Below are 19,261 nucleotides of genomic sequence, written 5' to 3' on the forward strand. Positions count from 1 at the left end.
TCATTATAAAAATGTATCAGAAATGGTCACGTGCATGAATTGGCAACTTGCATGCTAAGCTTTGGCACACGGTTAAGCCCTGTTCTTTGCACGGTGGGCTAAACCTATCAAAGACACACGCCAAGCTTCGTTGACAGCCGGCTCCTGCGCAACGAGTCCTGCCCATCTGCCCTCGCCTCCAACGTGGCAATGCAACTCTGCAACGGAGCCTGCTCTCCAGCCCAGGCAGTCAGCAAATAAAGAGCGGCCAGAGAGAGACTCACCTGCACCTCAGCCTCTGCCGGCCACTCGGTGGTGATCAGCAAGTCATACAGGATGTTTTCCTCCCCTTCTTCCTCCGCTGCTTCTCCATTGCCTCCTCCGGTCTCCAGTTTGCTGCCCGTGGCGGCAGCCATACTCACACGCAGGGCCTGGTACGGCGGCCCGGAAGAGCCAAGCCTTCTCCCTTTTCCAGAAAAGGCTTTTTTAACCCTGTAGGCTCCGGCAGGAGTTTCGGTGACACCCGCAAGACGCGCCGCAATTCTTATGCGCCCGAGAGGAGTGGTTTAAAAAAAAAAAAAACTCTTTAGGCTCACAGTACAAAGAAGCAGCGTGAATACTAATAGGTTACATAAGATAAACTAGTAGAACTTTAATACAATAGTAAATACGATAGTAAAAAAAAAAGTTAATCAAAACGCAATGTGTTTCTGCCGCAAGGCCTTCCTCAGTGATAACAAATTCTCAAAATGCACATCATAAAATGAAAACATTTAAAAGACATAGTACGACACTGGCCAAGCGTTTAAACACTCATCAGAAGCAAACACTCATCATTAATGCAAATATTTCCTCTTCAATATTGGAAAAAGCTTAGGACCATGTACAATCATTTGTTCGATTTCTGTGGTTAGTGGTCCAAATATCTCTGAAAGCACGGTCAGATTGAATTGTGGCTCTATGGTGTGTACGTCCATAATCAAGAAGCAAGGGGGGGGGGGGGGGGGAGACACTACAGATATTGTCTTTGTCCAAACTACAGGCGCCCGTGGACTACAGTTGGATTTACTCCACAGCAGACATGTACAGGGATGGCGCTGCGCATTCCTGGGAAGTAAAGTCTAGTGAGCGAAGTGAGACACGCAGAACACCTTGTCACCACTGCAGTCAATGCAAACTTGGATATACTTAAAGTGGCTGGAACTTAGTTGAGGACTGGGCAGAGAACTTTCACATCACTCCCCACCTGGAGATGGTGGGGATTTAGGTTGCGTGCAATGAAGAAGCTCTGCCTCTGAGCTACAAAAACGCAAATCCCAGCATAAACTTTCTTGAATTAGTTAACAGATGCTCTCTTCTTTTTTAACTTCAGAGAAAGTTCTACCGAACACCCGACGAAATATTTGCAATTCTGTGGGATGTTATTTTCAGCCTGGCGCGTCCGGAATCTTGGTCGGCGGTCTGTTGTGCCGACCGGAGGGATATAATAGAGGGACTTAACTCTGCGCATGCGCTTTTGGAACAAGCGGCGGCGTGTCAATACAGAGGCAGGTTGGAGGAGCGCAAGCATGGCGGCTTTCTCGGGTACGTGGCTCCCATCCCTTTATTATAGTGAGGTTAGGCACTGATTTTGAGGAGGCACAGAATAAAATGAAGATTGCAGGTAGAAGGGGGCGGGTCGCAAAGGTGACAGAGGGCTCTGTGGGCCCTTTTTTGGGACTAGCTGGCCGTCTCCAAAGGTGTCAACTGCCGGATATACATCTCAGATTTTACCTACTACTAGCCGTCCCTTCAGCTTGGCTGTGAAATAATAACGTTTTTAATATTCTAATGGATTTTCAGAGTGTATTTAACAGGATAGAATTAGAAAAATACTAGAGGGTCGATAAGAATTCAACAGAAAAGACATCTACCCCAAACCATATTGTTTAAACATTACATAATGGATCCTGATGTGGCCTTCTTGTATTACTAGAGAAACTGTTAAAATCGTTAAATCTCTGTCATTTATCAACCAACTCCAAAACATCTTTACTGGTTAGATTATTATATCTTAATCATTATCAATTTGTTAATCCTCAAATTATTATTTTTTTGTTTTTACATGATCAATTCAGCTTTGTGTAGAAAGTAAAGTCCCCATTTCTCGTTGAATTCCTGTTTTGAGCATCGATTTACAAGATTGGTTAATTTGGAAATAATAGCATTTTTAAAATCCATGATAAAGTAAGACTATGTTTATTGTTGTCAGAATCAGAAATCATGTAAAATACACCTCTGCCATGAGTTGGGTCAGCTATTTCTTCAACTAGCAGCACTGGCAATACTCAGTATTTGTGTAGTGTGTGATACTGAAGAAAGAAGGCTAGAAATATTTCAAATATGGGAGTGATCCTAAGTGGGTTCACTTTGAAGTCTCAGGTTACTCAGTTGTGCTTACTCCCAAGAAAGGGTCTTTTGAATGGCAGTCTAACAGCCCGATCCAAAGGGGTGTGAGAGCAGCAGCCGGAGACAGTGCCACAGTTGTGCATGTGTGCCTTCTCCAGTTGGGTTTCAGAAAATGCAGGAAGCGGGTAGGGAGGATTAAAACCCTGACTGCCTGCAGTATCCCATTTGGAACATCAATTTATGCCACACTTTTTGGTGGCTTGAGTCAGCTGCTAGCATAGGGGGTGTTCCCGGGCCAAAAGTCCTTTGGGAGCCAACTAAAGTCACCTCCATCCCTGGAACACTCCCTCCATGCCGATGGAGATTGTTGCAGCGCCTGCCCATCTCTGCAGTGCCAAACTTCCAAGTTTGGGTACGGTTGCGGGCAGCCCGAGACCCCAGGCCCTGCAGGATTGTACTAAGTTCCACAGGACCTTCAAGAACGAGCTGTTCCACCAGGCCTGTGGTTGAGGATAGCAACCGCATTAAGCAAGTTAGCCTCCCTTTCCCCTTCCTTTCCTCCCTTCTTTCCCCCCCCTCTCTGTCCAGCGTTGTGCTTTTCTGCTCTTTTTTCACTCATTATTAATGTAATACCCACTCTCTTAAGAGTTTATTAGATGCCATGAATTTATAGAGGTGATGTTATTGATTGCATTTGTTGTTTCAGTTGTTGATTTATTGTTGGAAGCTGCTGTGAGCCCATATAGGGGAGGGAGACCTAGAAATCAAATGAATTCTTAAGTTCAAGCTATAACTAGGCATGCTAGTGAAAACTATTGTGGGTTTGTCATTTTTTTGCACAACTGTGTCATCTTAGAAGAGATGTGAATTTAGATTGGTGCAAAATGCAGTGACTCAGATCCTTACTGGGGTGTCACGGAGTGCCCACATCCAACCAGTGCTCTGCCAGCTTCAATGGTTTTGAGTGGAGTAATGAATCGGGTTCAGTGTTCTCATGTTTACGCTGAAAGCCCCAAACAGTCTGGAGCATTCATATCTGCAAGACTGCTGTTTGTCACATTTCGCTGGCCTCTCTCCTTTCCCCTTTATTTTGTTATGGAGTTGCTAATTTATGGGGATAGGGGGAGAATCTTGCACCATTGTAATTGGAAATTTAAATTGTTCCCCTATGTGGGAGCTGTTTTGAGGCATCTGGTTTTATCACTATATTGATTTTATTGCTTATTGCTGTATTTTTGGATGTTGTGGTTTAAGTTTTATTGACATGTATAACACTGATATTAGCTGTCCTGAGCCTGTCACAGCTGGGAAAGCGGCATAGAAATCAAACCAAATAAATGAAATGAAATGTAGCCAGCTTTTTTGCTGGTGAAAAAAAGGAGGGTCCCCATTTGATTGCCGGAAAGGCTGTACTGGGGATCATGGGATTTGTATGAAACATCTTATTCTTGCTTTGCTTCCCCTGTTACAATTCACTGCTTTCCCCTTGCAAAATGCTGCCTCCAGAATTCAGAAGAGCCTCAGGAATAGCATCTTGCTAGGAATCTGCAGGTGAAGGGGAGAAAAGTCAGCAAAAATTGCAGCTACTAAAGTCCCTTCTGCCTGTGGAAAATAGCATCGAAAGCAACTCATAGTCATATAACACATATTTATGCATATCATTTGTGACCTTAAGAGCAAGTGCCATACTGCAAGCTTGCATTTATTGTTTTCTCCTTCAGAACCTACACATCCGAAATGTTTTCCTGTACTAAACTCAAACAGCTTAATGATCCTTTTCATTTTATTTTCTCATAGAAATGGGTGTTATGCCAGAGATTGCTCAAGCTGTAGAAGAAATGGACTGGCTGTGAGTATTTCCATTTATATTTAGCTGCAGTTAAATAAGGGAAAGAATTTTCCCTTTGATATGCAGACAGTGATTCTGAAAATCCTGCCCCATTTTAATAGAAGGTTATAAAGGAAGTGGTGTATTATAAATATTTTCAAGCCAAAAAGAGAAGTTCTGGTTGGGTTATCTGGCATGCAAAAAAAAAAAAAGGGGGGGGGGGTCCAGCTTACAAAACTGCTCCCTTTTTCGAAACAAACAATCCATGTGTTACAGCTCTGTGTATGTCAAGATCTTGGCTACAAATAAGTGCATTTCCAACAACTTTCTTCCCTTTGTACAAGCAAACTGAAAATGAGGGCCTGCAAATGCTCAGTTTCTAGGCATTTCTGTGTATGTTGGGTTGTGCATTTAAGTTTCTTTTGTAGTCTTCCCACAGATATCCAAGCAGAATCCATCCCATTGATTTTAGGAGGTGGTGATGTTCTAATGGTATGTGTTGCTCAGTCTGTTACATATAGTTTCACAGGTTGTAACATTGTGTATCTGGGAATGTGTATTTACCCAAAAGTAAATCTGACTTTTCTCAGTGAATTGACATTCCAGTAAGCCTGTTGATGATTACAAGTTGCATGTTCTTCTGTCACAGTTTACTGATTGCTCCCCTGCAAGTTTAGAATTGGTCTGATAAGCATCGCAGGACACTTTATTGTTATTTTCCGTTGTCTTGATCTTCAGTATAAATCATTGCATGTATTCTTGTTAGTACCTAGTATATATTCTTTTATAATGTTGCTTAGAAATATATATAAGGTCACTGTAAAACAGGGTGTTTTTTGGATAGGTGGGAAGAACATGGAGGAAAATTATTTTACTTATCCAAGAGATCTGCTAGAAAAGAATATATTATTTGAGAGCCAGTTTTCTGTTTGAGAGGAATTATTAGAAACCATAAAATACTTTAACTATATAGTACTTTCTAGACATGGAATAGTTCTGTATTTTTTTCCTGAGTGCAGAAGAGAATGTACACCAGAATATTGTCACTTACAAAACATCCTATGTTCTACTGTAGCTTTGAACAGGTTTTATTTTTGTTTATTTCATTAAGAAGAGTTAATTTTATGCTATTTCTTCAGTAATTAAAATGTGTCTTACCTGCTTTATTAAATTTTATTTCCCCACAGGCTGCAGAAACTGGAAGTGGAAAGACCGGTGTAAGTAATATTTCTGTTGTCAAGTGTGAAAGAAATCCTGAATGTGTTGATGGGTTGTAGGGTGTTCTGTTGCAAGATTAGTTGTCAGTCAAGAACTAAAAAGTCTGGGACCCTCATATTTGCGGCACTGCCTTTCCCAATATATCCCCTAGAAAACTTTACAGTATTTGACAGACCGTCTGGTGATCCCTGGCCTAACATGTATCCTGCTGTCCTTGGACAGAACTTTCTCAGTGGTGGCCCCTACTTGGTGAAACTCTCTGTGTAAGGAGAGCACATCCCTGGGAGTCTTAGCTCAGTTTCAAAAGGCTTACAAAACAGAGATGTTCCACCAGGCTTGTAGTTGAGGACAGCGATGACTGTCATAAAGTGCTGGCCGAACGCAACACCTCCCCTCCCTTCACTTCACTTCTGTTTGTCTCTTTATCATAATCACTGCTACTGTTGCCACCCAGTTACAATTGCAGTGCTGTTCCCTTCATTTTATTGACTAGGGATACTGCCCTACTTGTATCTTTAGTATGGGGGCAGCTTTTTAGTCTAATGAGAAGCCATTTTTGTATTGTTTTTATTGAATTATGATTGTAATGAGATATAATACTTTGTACTTAAAACATAAGATAGTCCCGTGTGCAAGCACTGGGTCATTATTGACCCATGGGATGATGTTTACTAGGCAGACTGGGGTGGTTTGCCATTGCCTTTCCCAGTTGTCTACACTTTACCTCCAGCAAGCTGGGTACTCATTTTACTGACCATGGAAGGATGAGTCAAGGTTGAGCCGGTTACTGGAAAACAATTTCTGTAGGAATCAAACTCAGGTTAAAGAGCAGAGCTTTGACTGCAGCATTGCAGCTTACCATTCTGCACCACAAGGCTTTACTTTATGTTTCGATTTTATTAAACTTTATGTTTCGATTTTATTAATTGTCATATGATTTGTGTATTGTTATATGACCCTATAAACTGCCCTGAGCCCTGCCTTGGTGGGAAAGGGCAGTGTGGAAAGTAAAAAAAATAATAACTCATTCTGAAAATAGCAAATGTAGACCGTGGCTTAGACCTGAACCTTGAGCTGTCATTTCAGTCTTACTCTCCCACTCACTCCCAACACCACCTAAAGCAGGACCTGAAAGTAGAGGGATCCACCAGAACTATGTAGCATATGATGGGGAGGGTGGCAGCAGGTAGAGGAAACAGGTACAAATCACTTCTTCTGTGTTCCTGTTTCTCTCACAAGGACCAGTTTGGCTCCAAGCCATTGCAGACTTGATGCTGGCCTACACATGAAGTAGAAAGAGATGGTAGAATAGGTCATAGTACTTAAAATGAAGGAGGAGGGGGAAAGAACGCCTTCAATTTTTTACTAAAATATATCAATGAGAAGTTCTAGCCCTGCCATTCACATACAGGGTATGTTTGCCATTTTCATGAATTATTAGTGAAGGGAGCATTTTGAAAACATAACCCTTCACCTGCTCTCTTTCAAGAACAGTAGGCTGTCGATGAAACAAATAAGCATTACTCCTTAATACGAGACAAGGAGATAGTAGTAGGTCCAAAACATGACGTGCAGGCAATTTTGTATTTCAGGCATTCAGCATCCCAGTTATTCAAATTGTTTATGAAACTCTGAAGGACCAGCAGGAAGGCAAAAAAGGAAAAACCACTATAAAAACTGGTGGGGGAGGTAAGATTTTATATTTGGCATCATAAAAATAAGCCCCGTATTGATTTCAAGTTTGTTTACCTGTATTCCAGCCTGACAGACCTCTTAAAAGTAGATATGAGGCTGATTTGAGCAACTGCCACTATCCCAGGCCTGCTCATATATTTAGCATGGGCTCCACTCCTGTGACAGAATAGCTTTACTCAGTTCAGTGAATCTTGCATTCATTAGCAGTGTACTTTCAGGGTACCCAAACTGCAGTTCACGCTTTGCAATTTGTAATTACTTGAATCTGCACGCAGTGTCTTAGGATCGTGTGCATACCTTGCCGCAGTGATTTCATGGCATCTGGAAGTAGATATTGCCTAAGTTAGAATATGAAAGTTGTATCCAGTGGTGAGATTCAAACAATTTAACAACCGGTTCCGGTGGTAGAAATTCAAATAATTTAACAACTGATTGTTTACAAGCACCATTTTAACAGCCGGTTCTGCCAAAGTGGTGTAAACCGGCTGAATCCCATCACTGGCTGTATCTCCAGTTTTCCTTAATAGTAATTGGTAAGTAATTTGAAACATCAAAATTGATCATTTATTTTTTCTGATAAATATTAAATGATACAAAATGTGGCATTATTCTAAGGGTTTTCTGTTCTAGGTTATAAATAAATGTGAGGTGTAGTGAAATCCGATAGGATCGTAATATGGACAAAGGAAGTCTGCACATGTAGTAAGGTGGAAGGATTTCAAACTGTCACAATAGCATCTGTGCAAATTCCCAAAAGATTCAGGGCTTAAAAGTGATTTAGTGTTTTTCATGTCAAACAACTATTTAATAAACTGCTGTTACCTTTCAACTCACAGACGTGAGGAAGTTTGTTGCTACTGCAGTAAATCAATATAGCTAATATTTTCTTCTCAACAGTGCTCAACAAATGGCAGATGAATCCATATGACAGAGGCTCTGCATTTGGTAAGTTATTTGATCACCCCAGGAGTTAATGTACGAACTTAATGTGTGTCAATATATTAAACCTTCACTTGATACGTGAAGCTACACACTGTGCTACTAAATAATAGCAGACTGTGGGTAGTGTGTATGTGATGGTTCATCTTTTAAAAACCAGCCAGGTAACAGAGTTCATTGAATCACTTCTTTCCCATTAACAAACTGCATGGAAGTGACATTGAACACAGAATCCTTGTTAAAACAAATTTCATATTTCCTTGCGCATTACATGACCTTACTCAGTTTTTAATAATGATAATAATAATAATAATAATAATAATAATAATAATAATAATAATAATAATAATAATAATAATAATAATAATAGAAACCAACCTGAGCCTGTGGGGTGAAGGGCAGCATACAAATTAAATAAATAATAACATATTTTTTAAAAAACCTGAAAACTAAAAGTTAAATGATGGTTTTAATATTGACCCACCTCATTTATGATTTCTTTGGCTTGTAATTTTGTTAAAGTGGGACAGCTTTACAATATCAGTGTTCCCTTTGTTTCATTTAGAATATATCCATGCCATTGGCACATAGGGATAGCTAGATATCCATAACATGACGCCATAAATGAGAGCCAGCATGGTATAGTAGTTAAAGAGTGGTGAACTCTAATCTGGCGAACCTGATTTGATTCCCCACACCTCTCTCAGAATTCTCTCAGCCCCACTTACCTCAAAAGATGTCTGTTGTGGGGAGAGGGAAGGGAAGGAGTTTGTAAGCTGCTCTGAGACTCCTTATGGTTGAGAAAAGCAGGGTATAAATCCAAACACTTTTTTTCTAACTAGATATTTTCATTGTTTAGCTGTGTCTTGCATACTTGCAAAACCTACTGGGATGAATCCTACTTAATATTTCCACCCACACTGGAGTGGGGCTTTTTTTTTTACTGGTTTCTCCCCTTCCCTTGGCAGTTTTTTTTATTTCCCCTTCCATTCTCCAGGAGCAATATTTGAGGGCAGTACTTCAGGCTGCAATAGGAGAGGGGAGGTAGGGAAGCTGCAGTTCGGGTGAAAATCCTTCCATCCACAAAAATTGTAGTTGGAATCCAAACGTGAATTTTGTACTTCGTAAACATTACAGTCAGAGGTCCTAACAATTTCTTTTTCTTTTTGTTCCGGTTCAGCGATTGGATCTGATGGTTTCTGTTGCCAAAGCAGAGAGATAAAGGAATGGCATGGTTGCAGATCAACTAAAGGAGTGACTAAAGGTATTCAAAACCAGCAGTGTATTTTAGTGCAGCTAGCCGTAGGCAGGAGGGAATTCAGAATGGTGACAGCAGATCTAGGCAGGTATCCCTTAGAGAAGACTTCTGTATTAGAGATGTGTCTTGTCTGTATCATGAAGCTATATCATGAGGAAGAATTAATTTAGTTATGCGTATAATGCCTTTTTCAATGTTTCAGGAAAATATTACTATGAAGTATCCTGTCACGATCAGGGGTTATGCCGAGTTGGGTGGTCCACTCTGCAAGCTTCGTTAGACTTGGGTGAGTATTTCCATAAGTGAGAACTCTTGTCTTGAAGTCTAGGAGGCATCCTAAGATTTGGTTCTTGTTATTAACCATTAAAGCACTATTGGCCACACAGCAGAAGAACTTCAATGCTGTGGAAGAACTGGCACTTGATTGGGTCTGAACAACCGAGCCGGAGTGCCTTAAGATTTTGGAGTCCTGTGTCTTGTTCCATAAATAAAAGATGGTCATAACTAAAGTACTGCTGAGCACTTAGGAGCAGCAGTGGCATAGTGGTTAAGAGCAGGTGTACTCTAATCTGGAGGAACCGGGTTTGATTCCCCGCTCTGCCGCCTATGCTGTGGAGGCTTATCTGGGGAATTCAGATTAGCCTGTGCGTTCCAACACATGCCAGCTGGGTGACCTTGGGCTAGTCACAGTTCTTCTGAGCTCTCTCAGCCCCACCTACCTCACAGGGTAGGGAGTTTGTAAGCCCCTTTGAGTCTCCTATAGGAGAGAAAGGGGGGATATAAGTCTTATTATTATTATTATTCAGTCATTTTGGAGGCAACTATTTGGCATTTGCAAGATGCAAAAAAATAACAACAACCAAAGCAACTTGATTTTTCCTTCTCAGAGTTACTGTGTTTCACTGGACGATCCCAGCTGGTTTAGGAAAAACTGTGAATGTTACCCTCTGACTGTGTGTTGCAGTTCCAGTTGGATATGACTATCTAACAACATCTCTGAGAGCCAATGAAGACCTTGCAGTGTCTTCCCCAAATGATAAGGAGAAGGAGAGAATGTGTACCTGTGGCTAGGGCAGCCTGTTTCATGTTCCTTATCTTGCCATGCTGTTTCAGCAGTTACACTACCTATCGTTTCTGAGTCACAATACTTTTGCCCTGGTTCAGCTCTTGTTACATGTGGCAGCATATGGATAGATTGCTATATCCAGATGTGCATCCTGTCTATATTCTATCACAACTAGTCAGTTATACAAGATGCCAGAGACTTTAGATTCACTTGCTTTAGCACTTGTACTTCTTGTACAGGGGTGATGTTCATTCAAAGTGCACACGCAACTCCTGTTTAACTTGGTATTAACTATTGAACAAAAATGATGTGGCCTTTTTTGTCTCAAAGTTTATGGGAAATAAACTTTTAGTTTCTAGCAAAATGGCAGTTCAAGAGTATATTGGCTGTTGTGAGTTTCAAGCTGTGTGGCCATGGTCTGGTAATTTTTGCTCCTAACGTTTTGCCCACATCTGTGGCTGGCATCTTCAGAAACGTATCTTACCGTGATGTGCATCTGGAGATGCCAGCCATAGATGCATGTGAAATGTTAGGAACAAATATTACCAGACCATGGCTGTACAGGCTGGAAAACCCACAACAGCCAGTTGATGCCAGCCATGAATGCTTTGACAATACAAGAATGTATTATTTGGTGCTGGATGACCTAGTTGCCATAAAGTACCTAGTCTTGAGACCTAACTGCATTGCACTCTTTCCAGATCCTGTCAAACCAGGCATGTGCTAGGAGTTACACTCTGAATTTAACACTAAGAGTTACCTACAAAATTCAAATAGGGGCTACAGGGGAAGGTAGTGTAACTTCTCTGTCCTTTAAAATATCTTATTTATTCTGGGAGCTATTTGCCTGACTGTGAAAATGTACCTGTAGCCCATCAGTTCATGTATATTTCTACATGGGGCAAATATCAGCCCTTCCAGGCCATTTCAGGTTGGAAAATAGTGACACCCTGGCATGTGGAAAGAGGCTTATGCCCCATGTTCCTCCATACCATAGTTCTGATGTGAATCTGGTCCCCAACGAGCCTGATAATTTAGTTTTTTAAAGTAGTGGGAGTCCTGGAAATAGTGTAGTCTGTACTTGGGGTTTTGTTCATCTGATCTGTATCGTCTTCATTGTACCTGAGGAAAAACGGTTACAGATTTTATTTTTATTTTACCAGGCACTGACAAATTTGGCTTTGGCTATGGTGGAACCGGGAAGAAATCTCACAACAAACAATTTGATAGCTATGGGGAGGTAGGTATATTTCCCTGTCACAGCCGCAAATAGAATGTGGTAGTAAACCAAACGTAGACTGCATTAATGATTCAACTATGCAGGTCTGAAAACTTGAAGAAAAAAAAGGAGACTTCCCACTTTATCTATTTGTTTATTTATTAGATGTATACCTCAGCCTCTCTGGCACAGTTCCAACAACAATAAATATAATGCAATAATAACATTAAAGAACCATAATGGATTACTTTTTAAATGTCGACCTATTCTGAAAACGCAGAAGGTGCCCTAAACTATGTGACTGCCTCAATATAAAAAAGCTGTCCTCAGCAAAGGAGGTTGGCCTATGGATGACAGAGTCACAGCTGGAAGGCCTACTGCCATGAGAGACCCACAGGCCCAAGGAAGGAAGCAGGGAGTGGAAATGCAGAATAATGTACTTTCAATCCACTTTCAAGTGCACTATGCAGCTGGATTTTATTGTGCAAAATAGAAAAATCCACTTGCAAACAATTTTGAAAGTGGATTGAAAGGGCATTATTCTGCATGTGCAGAAGGGTCCTGAATGTATATAACACTTTGAAACAATTGTGTTTTCTTTTTCTTTCCTTTTTTTTAGGAATTCACTATGCATGACACAATAGGATGCTATCTAGATATAGATAAAGGGCAGATCAGTTTTTCAAAAAATGGTAAGTTATTGTTTGTCCATTAAATGCTTGAGCAGAGTGAAAAATCATGTGAATCTTTAAATTAATCCTTTTTTTTCTTCAGGAAAAGACCTTGGGCTTGCATTTGAAATTCCATCACACCTGAAAAACCAAGCACTCTTTGCATCTTGCGTTCTAAAGGTAATATCCACCTTTTTCAAAAGCACTTGCATTGAAGGTACCTAAGTCATGCATGTTACAATTTTTTAGTTGATAATCCTTCTTTCTTCCAAGATTTTTGGCACTTTAGATGTTTTTGGCTGTGCAAAGTCTGGTTAGAGTGACAAAAAACCTCTACGGCAGACTTCAACTCCAGTTCATTAAAATAGCTCAATAGTAAAGGAAGCTAATACAAAGTCTTACAGTTCTACTTCGTTCCTGAGGTCAGGAGAAAAGCTGATTGAGGCCAATCGGTCCACAGTCCAGATAGAACAGTGCTTTGTCAAGATCCCAAAAGTTAATTTAAGGATGCTTTTCAAACCTCCATCTGTTACAAAAGTGGTTACCATAGTAGGGCATTCATGGTGATTAGTTTCTAAATGGTGCAAAGCCATAGCTTCCTTCCTTGTTTGGGGGTTCTTTGGGGGTTCTCTGAAAGCAAATTTAATATATGCTTGATTATTACTCAGGAGGTTAGTCTTACGTTGCAGGCAGACCATTAGTATTTAAATATAGGAGTTTTCTTTCTGATGCATTAAAAATCCCTTTATACATCTAATGAAATGTGTGAATGAAAAGACTATTTTAAATTAATATTAATTGCTTCAAGTAGTAAATAAAGGCAGCTGGGACTTGGAGGGATGTTTTCAAAAAATTATGTGTTAGCCAGCAAGTTTTAGCACACAGCTGACATTCCTGGAAAACGTAGGTTTGTATCTTTCCATCTATACGTGAACGGTTATTCAGGTTTCCTGTGCTTCTCTCAGGCAGATTCCACATGGGCCAAAAACAGCGTTGTGAAAATAGTTTAAAAGGGTTTGCACCGTTTTCACACCACTGTTTTTGGCTCATGCGGTATCTGCCTCAGTTTCTGCAATCACTGTTGACCACGAGAAGAACAGTTGCTGGGGTTACAGGATTCATGCCGAAGAATAGTTGTGTGTGTTGCAGTACTGCACAGCGAAAGAGGTGAAACTGTCCCCTCCTGTCTTTTTCACCTGTGGAGTTCAACTGACAAGGCTACACTGACGGAACAGTGTCACTGATTTCCAGCTGTCCCTCCATGTAGAACCTGTACTTCCAGGAGTGAACTTTTGGGAGGTTGGAAGAAGCTTCATGAATATAAAGGAACCCTGGAAAACGCAATACAAGCGTACAGCACTAATGAACTGTGAATTTAAAGATCTGGCAGAGTGGACATCCCCCCCCCCCCCCCAGTAGTCCTGTTGCTTTTGGAGACCTGAGAAGGGTTGTACAAAGTTATCCCCGCCCTCTTCTGCTTGCAGAAGCAGCTATTCGTAGGTTATAACTCTATGGGGGGGAATGGGGATGTGAAAGAGATACAAAATCTTGCTTGCCATTCTTATTCCAGTTTTCTGTTGCATATTCGTTTAGAACGCTGAATTAAAATTTAATTTTGGTGAAGAAGACTTTAAATTTCCACCCAAGGACGGCTATATTGCTCTTGATAAGGCTGCTGAGGGTCATGCTGTGAAATCTGACCATTCAGGTATGTCTTTGGTGTTTTTTTAATAGTAGTAGCTTTAATGACAGGATTTTGTATAATGCAAATTTTAAGACACTGACCATGTTGCCCTTCCAAAAGAAAATAAAACCCCTCTGTCTAATTGTCAGTTCAAAATCTGAAACTTCAGTGTTCCCATTTCAGAAATATATTCCTGCGGCTTTACCAAGCCAAAGGATTACAATATTTCTTATATGGGGTCCCTTTATGGATCTGTTCATGGACTCAGTAGAGAGGGTTCAATCAACATTTCTCTATAAAAATTTCAGAGTACCACATTGTGTGCCTTACGTGGCTTTATGCTTAGAGCAATGATTCTCAACCGTCCTAATGCCGTGACCCTTTAATACAGTTCCTCATGTTGTGGTGACCCCCAACCATGAAACTGGTATATAAAAAATATAAAAAGACCGTTTTCCAATGGTCTTAGGCGACCCCTGTGAAAGGGCCATTTGACCCCCAAAGGGGTCGCCACCCTCAGGTTGAGAACCACTGGCGTAGAGGCTGGCTTGCACCTTTTAATAATTAGGGCATGGCTACTTACCTTTAAGTTCTGGGTCAGTCTGTGTTTTCATACTGAGTCCAGTAGCTGACTCTACAGGGCCTTACCAGATCTACAACTCTCTGAATGGTGGAGGACAATCATTGGCAAACTTACCACTCTTGGTTATTACTGTTGGCCCTTGTTATGCTTGAGCCTCAAGAAATATTAAGAGTAATTAAAACAAGACTCCTTGATCAAGAGCAACAACTTTTGCTGAGTCAAGCAAGAACAACATGCTCCCCTTTGTACCTTGGTATTACTCCAGAGTTTGGCAAGATGGCAGTGTACTTATTGCAGCTTTCTGATCCTAGCATCGATGGGCCCTTACCAGAGCCAGACGTACTGTTTTTTCCCCAGCTCTTCTACAGGGCCGGTTTGATAATGCCTTTTTTATTGGACAGTGTGTCCACATTGTCCAACTCTTATTGAAACACCTGAACATATTTTATTCAGCTGTCCAAAATATAAGCCTCTCAGGGATGCTTTATTGTTACAGTTTATATGTAACCACTCTCCAAAAGCAAGCATTTTAAAACTACTGAACAATAAAGATCCTTTGGTGTTGGGGAGCACAGCTCAGTTTCTGTTGCAAGTTTTGATAGTAAGATATACCTAACCTATTTTGTCTTGATCTGTTTGCCTTTTTCTGCTGTGATTTCGGTCTTGTGGTATTTTATGCCTAATAAAGGGGTTTTTTTGTACTTTGTTCCCATTTCAGGAAGTGCTGCAGTAGCCCAAACAAAGAATCTCCCAAATGCTCCCAAAGCCTTAATCGTGGAGCCATCTAGAGAGTTAGCAGAGCAAACTCTGAACAACGTGAAACAGTTCAAAAAAAATGTGGATAACCCTAAGCTAAGGTAAAGCTGTGAGTGTTCTCAGTTGCTTTCAGTCACTCAATAAAATAAATCATATCTTGAGTTTTTAAAAAATGCAGGATACAAGTACAGAAACAAGTATCTCAGTCTAAGAAATGACATCATTTAAGGGGCAGCAGTCTTACTGGCTTACTATGTGATGATGTTGGCAGTGCCCTTTGACATTTACAACAGGATGACACCGGTTTAATATTTACATGCGGCACACATGTATGTGAACAGCTGTATTCTAATGCTACTGATTTACTTATGTATTCTTCTACACCGAAACTGTGCTGTCCTTTTCTCTACTAGACATAGTGACCAGAACATGAAATGAATGCAGTGTTGTGCTTTATTTATTCTTGAGGCTAGTCTGGCACATACACTGCTTTTTACCCAGACTTTTAATTGGTGGGTTTATCTTGCCAACTTTACTAGGGGCTTTTTTTCAGTTTTATGGGTAGTTTTTATGCTGCTTGTGTCCAGTAACTTGTTTTTATGTTGTAACATCGTTTTAATTGTAAGCTAGCTCAAGCAGGATTCTGAAGAGGCAGCATAGAAATAGCTTCTCTTTTTTGTTTTTGACTTTTAGGGAACTCCTAATTATTGGTGGTGTTGCAGCTCGAGAGCAACTGTCCATATTGGAGCAGGGGGTAAGTTTGAATTGTCCCTGGTTACAGGAAGTCTTTTGTTCAGCACTGGATACTCAGGCCCCTTCCACACATGCAGAATATATCACTTTCAATCCACTTTCAATGCACTTTGCAGCTGTGCGGAATAGCAAAATCCACTTGCAAACCATTGTGAAAGTGGATTGAGAGTGCATTATTCGGCATGTGCGGAAGAGGCCTTAGTTTCTGGACCTTTATAGATCCAGATCCATTTTATTCAACTTGATTGGGAAGGAATACCTAGCATGTCGATCTATTAAGCATTTGGCTAATTTTGTCTGTTTACATTAAATCGTAGCTTTTACTAATTAACTTTTGAAGCACAATTCAAATTTTACTACAATTGAGGACAAGCACATTTGTGCACTTGGTCACAAATGCAATAAAAGCTGCAAAGTTATATTTTGTTTAGGGAATGAATTATAACCCCAGCTGCACATTGTGTGCAGTAACTTGGAAGACTGACAGTAATTCTATAATGTCCTTTTAGGACACAGTCACTGGCACCCTTCTATGAAATATCCCCAAAGAATGGTCTGTTTCTGTACTCAGTTTGCTCTCAAAGGATGAGAAACTGTCCATAGTAACAAAGGATGAGAAACTGTCCATAGTTCCAGGCACAAACAAGTTTTTATCTCTCATTAACATGTTGGCAGAACAGATCTTTCCCCATCTTCCCTAAATAATCATTGTATAGCCTCCTGGTTTCCCCAGAACTCCAGTTGGGAGAGCTTTGCAATCAACATACAGTATAGTCCCTCACTGTCCTTGGAGAGGTAGACTGTTTAATACAGTTACTATTTTTGTAACAAACACAAGACTTAGGAAATGGTTGCTTGAAGTTGTGAATGTTTGCAAAAGCATTTAATCATTTTTCAGGTTTGTGGTTACATGTTATGATGTTTTCAGTTTGACAAATATAATTTCAACCAGTAATGTTAATGTTTAATAAATATTAATTTTGTCATTAGATTCTGATTGTGCTTGGAGGATGGAATAGAAAGATGCCCTGTGGTAGTTTAATATGACCTCACAACACAATCTTACCAATAATAAGGCGCCAAGCCAGGTTCGCCACCACGGTGCTAAGGGATGGAATATCTGACGACGAACCCTCCACCAATAAGGGAGTAGGACTCAAAGTCCTCCTTTCTTGGACGGTTCATCATCAGATATTTCATCCCTGCCCCAGAGCAGCAGTGCCTTGTTGCCACTGCTCCAGGGTTCCAAAAGCCCCCTTGCCCTACCCCCCTACCCCCAGCAAGCCCTCCCGGCTCTACCTTCCCTCACCTCTGGCCCTGTATTTCTTACCCTACAGCAGGCTCTACTGCTAGTCTATTATGAATTAACAATCTTACCCTTTTAACAACTGTATTCCTTAACAGAACTATAACCTTTTGCTAACATCATCAAAAACTTTGTCTCAGCAGTGTAGATTGTGGGCATAATCTGAATAACGTATGAAAGACACGTTCATGACAGTACTCAGTAAGTACTGTCACTTTACCTTTATTTTGCCAGAAACAATGTACTGTTATGTCTTACAGGTTGACATTGTTGTGGGAACCCCTGGAAGGCTGGATGATCTGGTGTCAACAGGAAAATTAAATTTGTCTCAGATCCGGTTCCTGGTTCTTGATGAAGCTGTATGTATCCCATGGTTCAGAAATTTGAATTGTCCTGACAAACTGGCCAGGCTATGGAGTAGACTCAAGTCTTTTGCCTCCATACTGTGCTCAGAAATACTTTTATGGCTAGTGGCCATACAGCTTGCTTTCTGATGTGAATGAGGGCATGCAGGCAATCTTTGGTTGTGCTAGACCCTTTTCAGGGTAAAGATGACACCAGATTTAAGCATAAGCATTTTATTGTCATTATGCACGCACAACGAAATTTTCAGCAGCATTCCTTGATGCGCACAAATTCAGACTCATACCCCATCCTCACTTTTCCCTTCCTCCACCCATCCCTACACAGCCCCAAACACATCAACACGAAGCCACGGAGTTCAGTATAGTCACAGCTCTAGAGTAGAAGCTGTCTCTAAGCCTCTTTGTCCTAGTTTTTATAGACCTGTATATTTGAACATTCATCTGCCATTCCCTGGACTATCTTTGTTCTAGAATGCTCTGCTTGAGTCCCAGTGCCTTGGGGACAGAACTAGGTAGGCACCAGGACCCAAACATAGCATTCTAGAACAAAGACGGTCCAGGCGGATGAATTCTCAAATCTGGTGTCATTTTTATCCTGAAAAGGGATCTCCTTTTGCAGAAATTTGGTTCAATGGATGTTGTAGCTTCAGATGTATCTGAATAATACTTTTACCCTGTATATGGGACTAACAGTGCAGTCCTTATACCATTGAAGTCAGTGGGCTTAGACTTCGTTTAGGCCAACAGTGTAAGAAGCCTAGTTATTACATTTGTACAAAATTATCCCGCTTCACAAAAATAACAGAAAATGTTAGGCTATAATGACACTATCTCAAGCTCAACAGTGAACATGATTACAAAATCTCAGTCTCAGAGCAAAGGGTTATCCTTCCATTTTCAATGTGCCAAGTTCCCTGACTCCTTCTCTATCTTTATGTGGCACTGGTTTAGAAAACCAGCTTCATTAGTTAAAGGTGGAACTGTTAATGGGACATCTCTGGTTAAATACGTGGAGTTTGAAAAAGGAGAAGACGACTTTGGATTTATACTCAACCTTTCTCTCCTGTAAGGAGACTCAAGCTCCTTTCCTTTCCCCACGACAGACGTCTTGTGAGGTAGGTGGCGTTCTGCAGAACTGTGACTAGCCCAAGGTCTCCCAGCAGGAATGTAGGAGTGCCGAAACACATCTGGTTCACTAGATAAGCCTCTGCCACTCAGGTCGAGGAGTGGGGACTCAAACCCTGTTCTCCAGATTAGAATCCACCTCCTCTTAACCACTACACCACTCTGTTCTAATGTAGTCATATGGGTAAAATATCTAACGTAGTTCATCCTTTCCTTGCAGGATGGCCTGCTCACCCAAGGTTATTCAGACTTCATCAACAGGATTCATTCTCAGATTCCTCAGATAACTTCGGATGGGAAGAGGCTACAGGTATGAGCGCTGCTTGTTGTCTCAAGGCTGATGTATTTCAGGGTGTCAAATGTGGGGGAGTTTTGTACTCCCCACACCTTGGTCACTACGAGGAAAACCATAAGCCGCACAAAGATTT

General features: G+C 40.9%; 2 protein-coding genes across 2 annotated transcripts in view; one reads left to right on the forward strand and one right to left on the reverse strand.

The window, feature by feature from the left end:
* NBAS (NBAS subunit of NRZ tethering complex) overlaps window positions 1-437 on the reverse strand; it is a 223,906-nt gene extending 223,469 nt beyond the window's left edge. Inside the window, 1 exon segment of the mRNA XM_048498827.1 lies at window positions 264-437. Coding sequence (XP_048354784.1) covers window positions 264-395 — 132 coding nt within the window. The 5' untranslated portion in view covers window positions 396-437.
* Window positions 438-1,438: 1,001 nt separating this feature from the next.
* DDX1 (DEAD-box helicase 1) overlaps window positions 1,439-19,261 on the forward strand; it is a 31,071-nt gene continuing 13,248 nt past the window's right edge. Inside the window, exons 1-16 of the mRNA XM_048498817.1 lie at window positions 1,439-1,563; window positions 4,165-4,216; window positions 4,624-4,687; window positions 5,383-5,412; window positions 7,006-7,102; window positions 8,006-8,053; window positions 9,228-9,311; window positions 9,508-9,591; window positions 11,535-11,611; window positions 12,210-12,282; window positions 12,365-12,441; window positions 13,855-13,969; window positions 15,247-15,385; window positions 15,978-16,038; window positions 17,604-17,702; window positions 19,054-19,143. Of these exons, the coding sequence (XP_048354774.1) occupies window positions 1,488-1,563; window positions 4,165-4,216; window positions 4,624-4,687; window positions 5,383-5,412; window positions 7,006-7,102; window positions 8,006-8,053; window positions 9,228-9,311; window positions 9,508-9,591; window positions 11,535-11,611; window positions 12,210-12,282; window positions 12,365-12,441; window positions 13,855-13,969; window positions 15,247-15,385; window positions 15,978-16,038; window positions 17,604-17,702; window positions 19,054-19,143 (1,266 nt within the window). The 5' untranslated portion in view covers window positions 1,439-1,487. The remainder of the gene's footprint in view (window positions 1,564-4,164; window positions 4,217-4,623; window positions 4,688-5,382; window positions 5,413-7,005; window positions 7,103-8,005; window positions 8,054-9,227; window positions 9,312-9,507; window positions 9,592-11,534; window positions 11,612-12,209; window positions 12,283-12,364; window positions 12,442-13,854; window positions 13,970-15,246; window positions 15,386-15,977; window positions 16,039-17,603; window positions 17,703-19,053; window positions 19,144-19,261) is intronic.

Source organism: Sphaerodactylus townsendi, linkage group LG01 (assembly GCF_021028975.2).
Source record: "Sphaerodactylus townsendi isolate TG3544 linkage group LG01, MPM_Stown_v2.3, whole genome shotgun sequence".
Taxonomy (NCBI): Eukaryota; Metazoa; Chordata; class Lepidosauria; order Squamata; family Sphaerodactylidae; genus Sphaerodactylus; species Sphaerodactylus townsendi.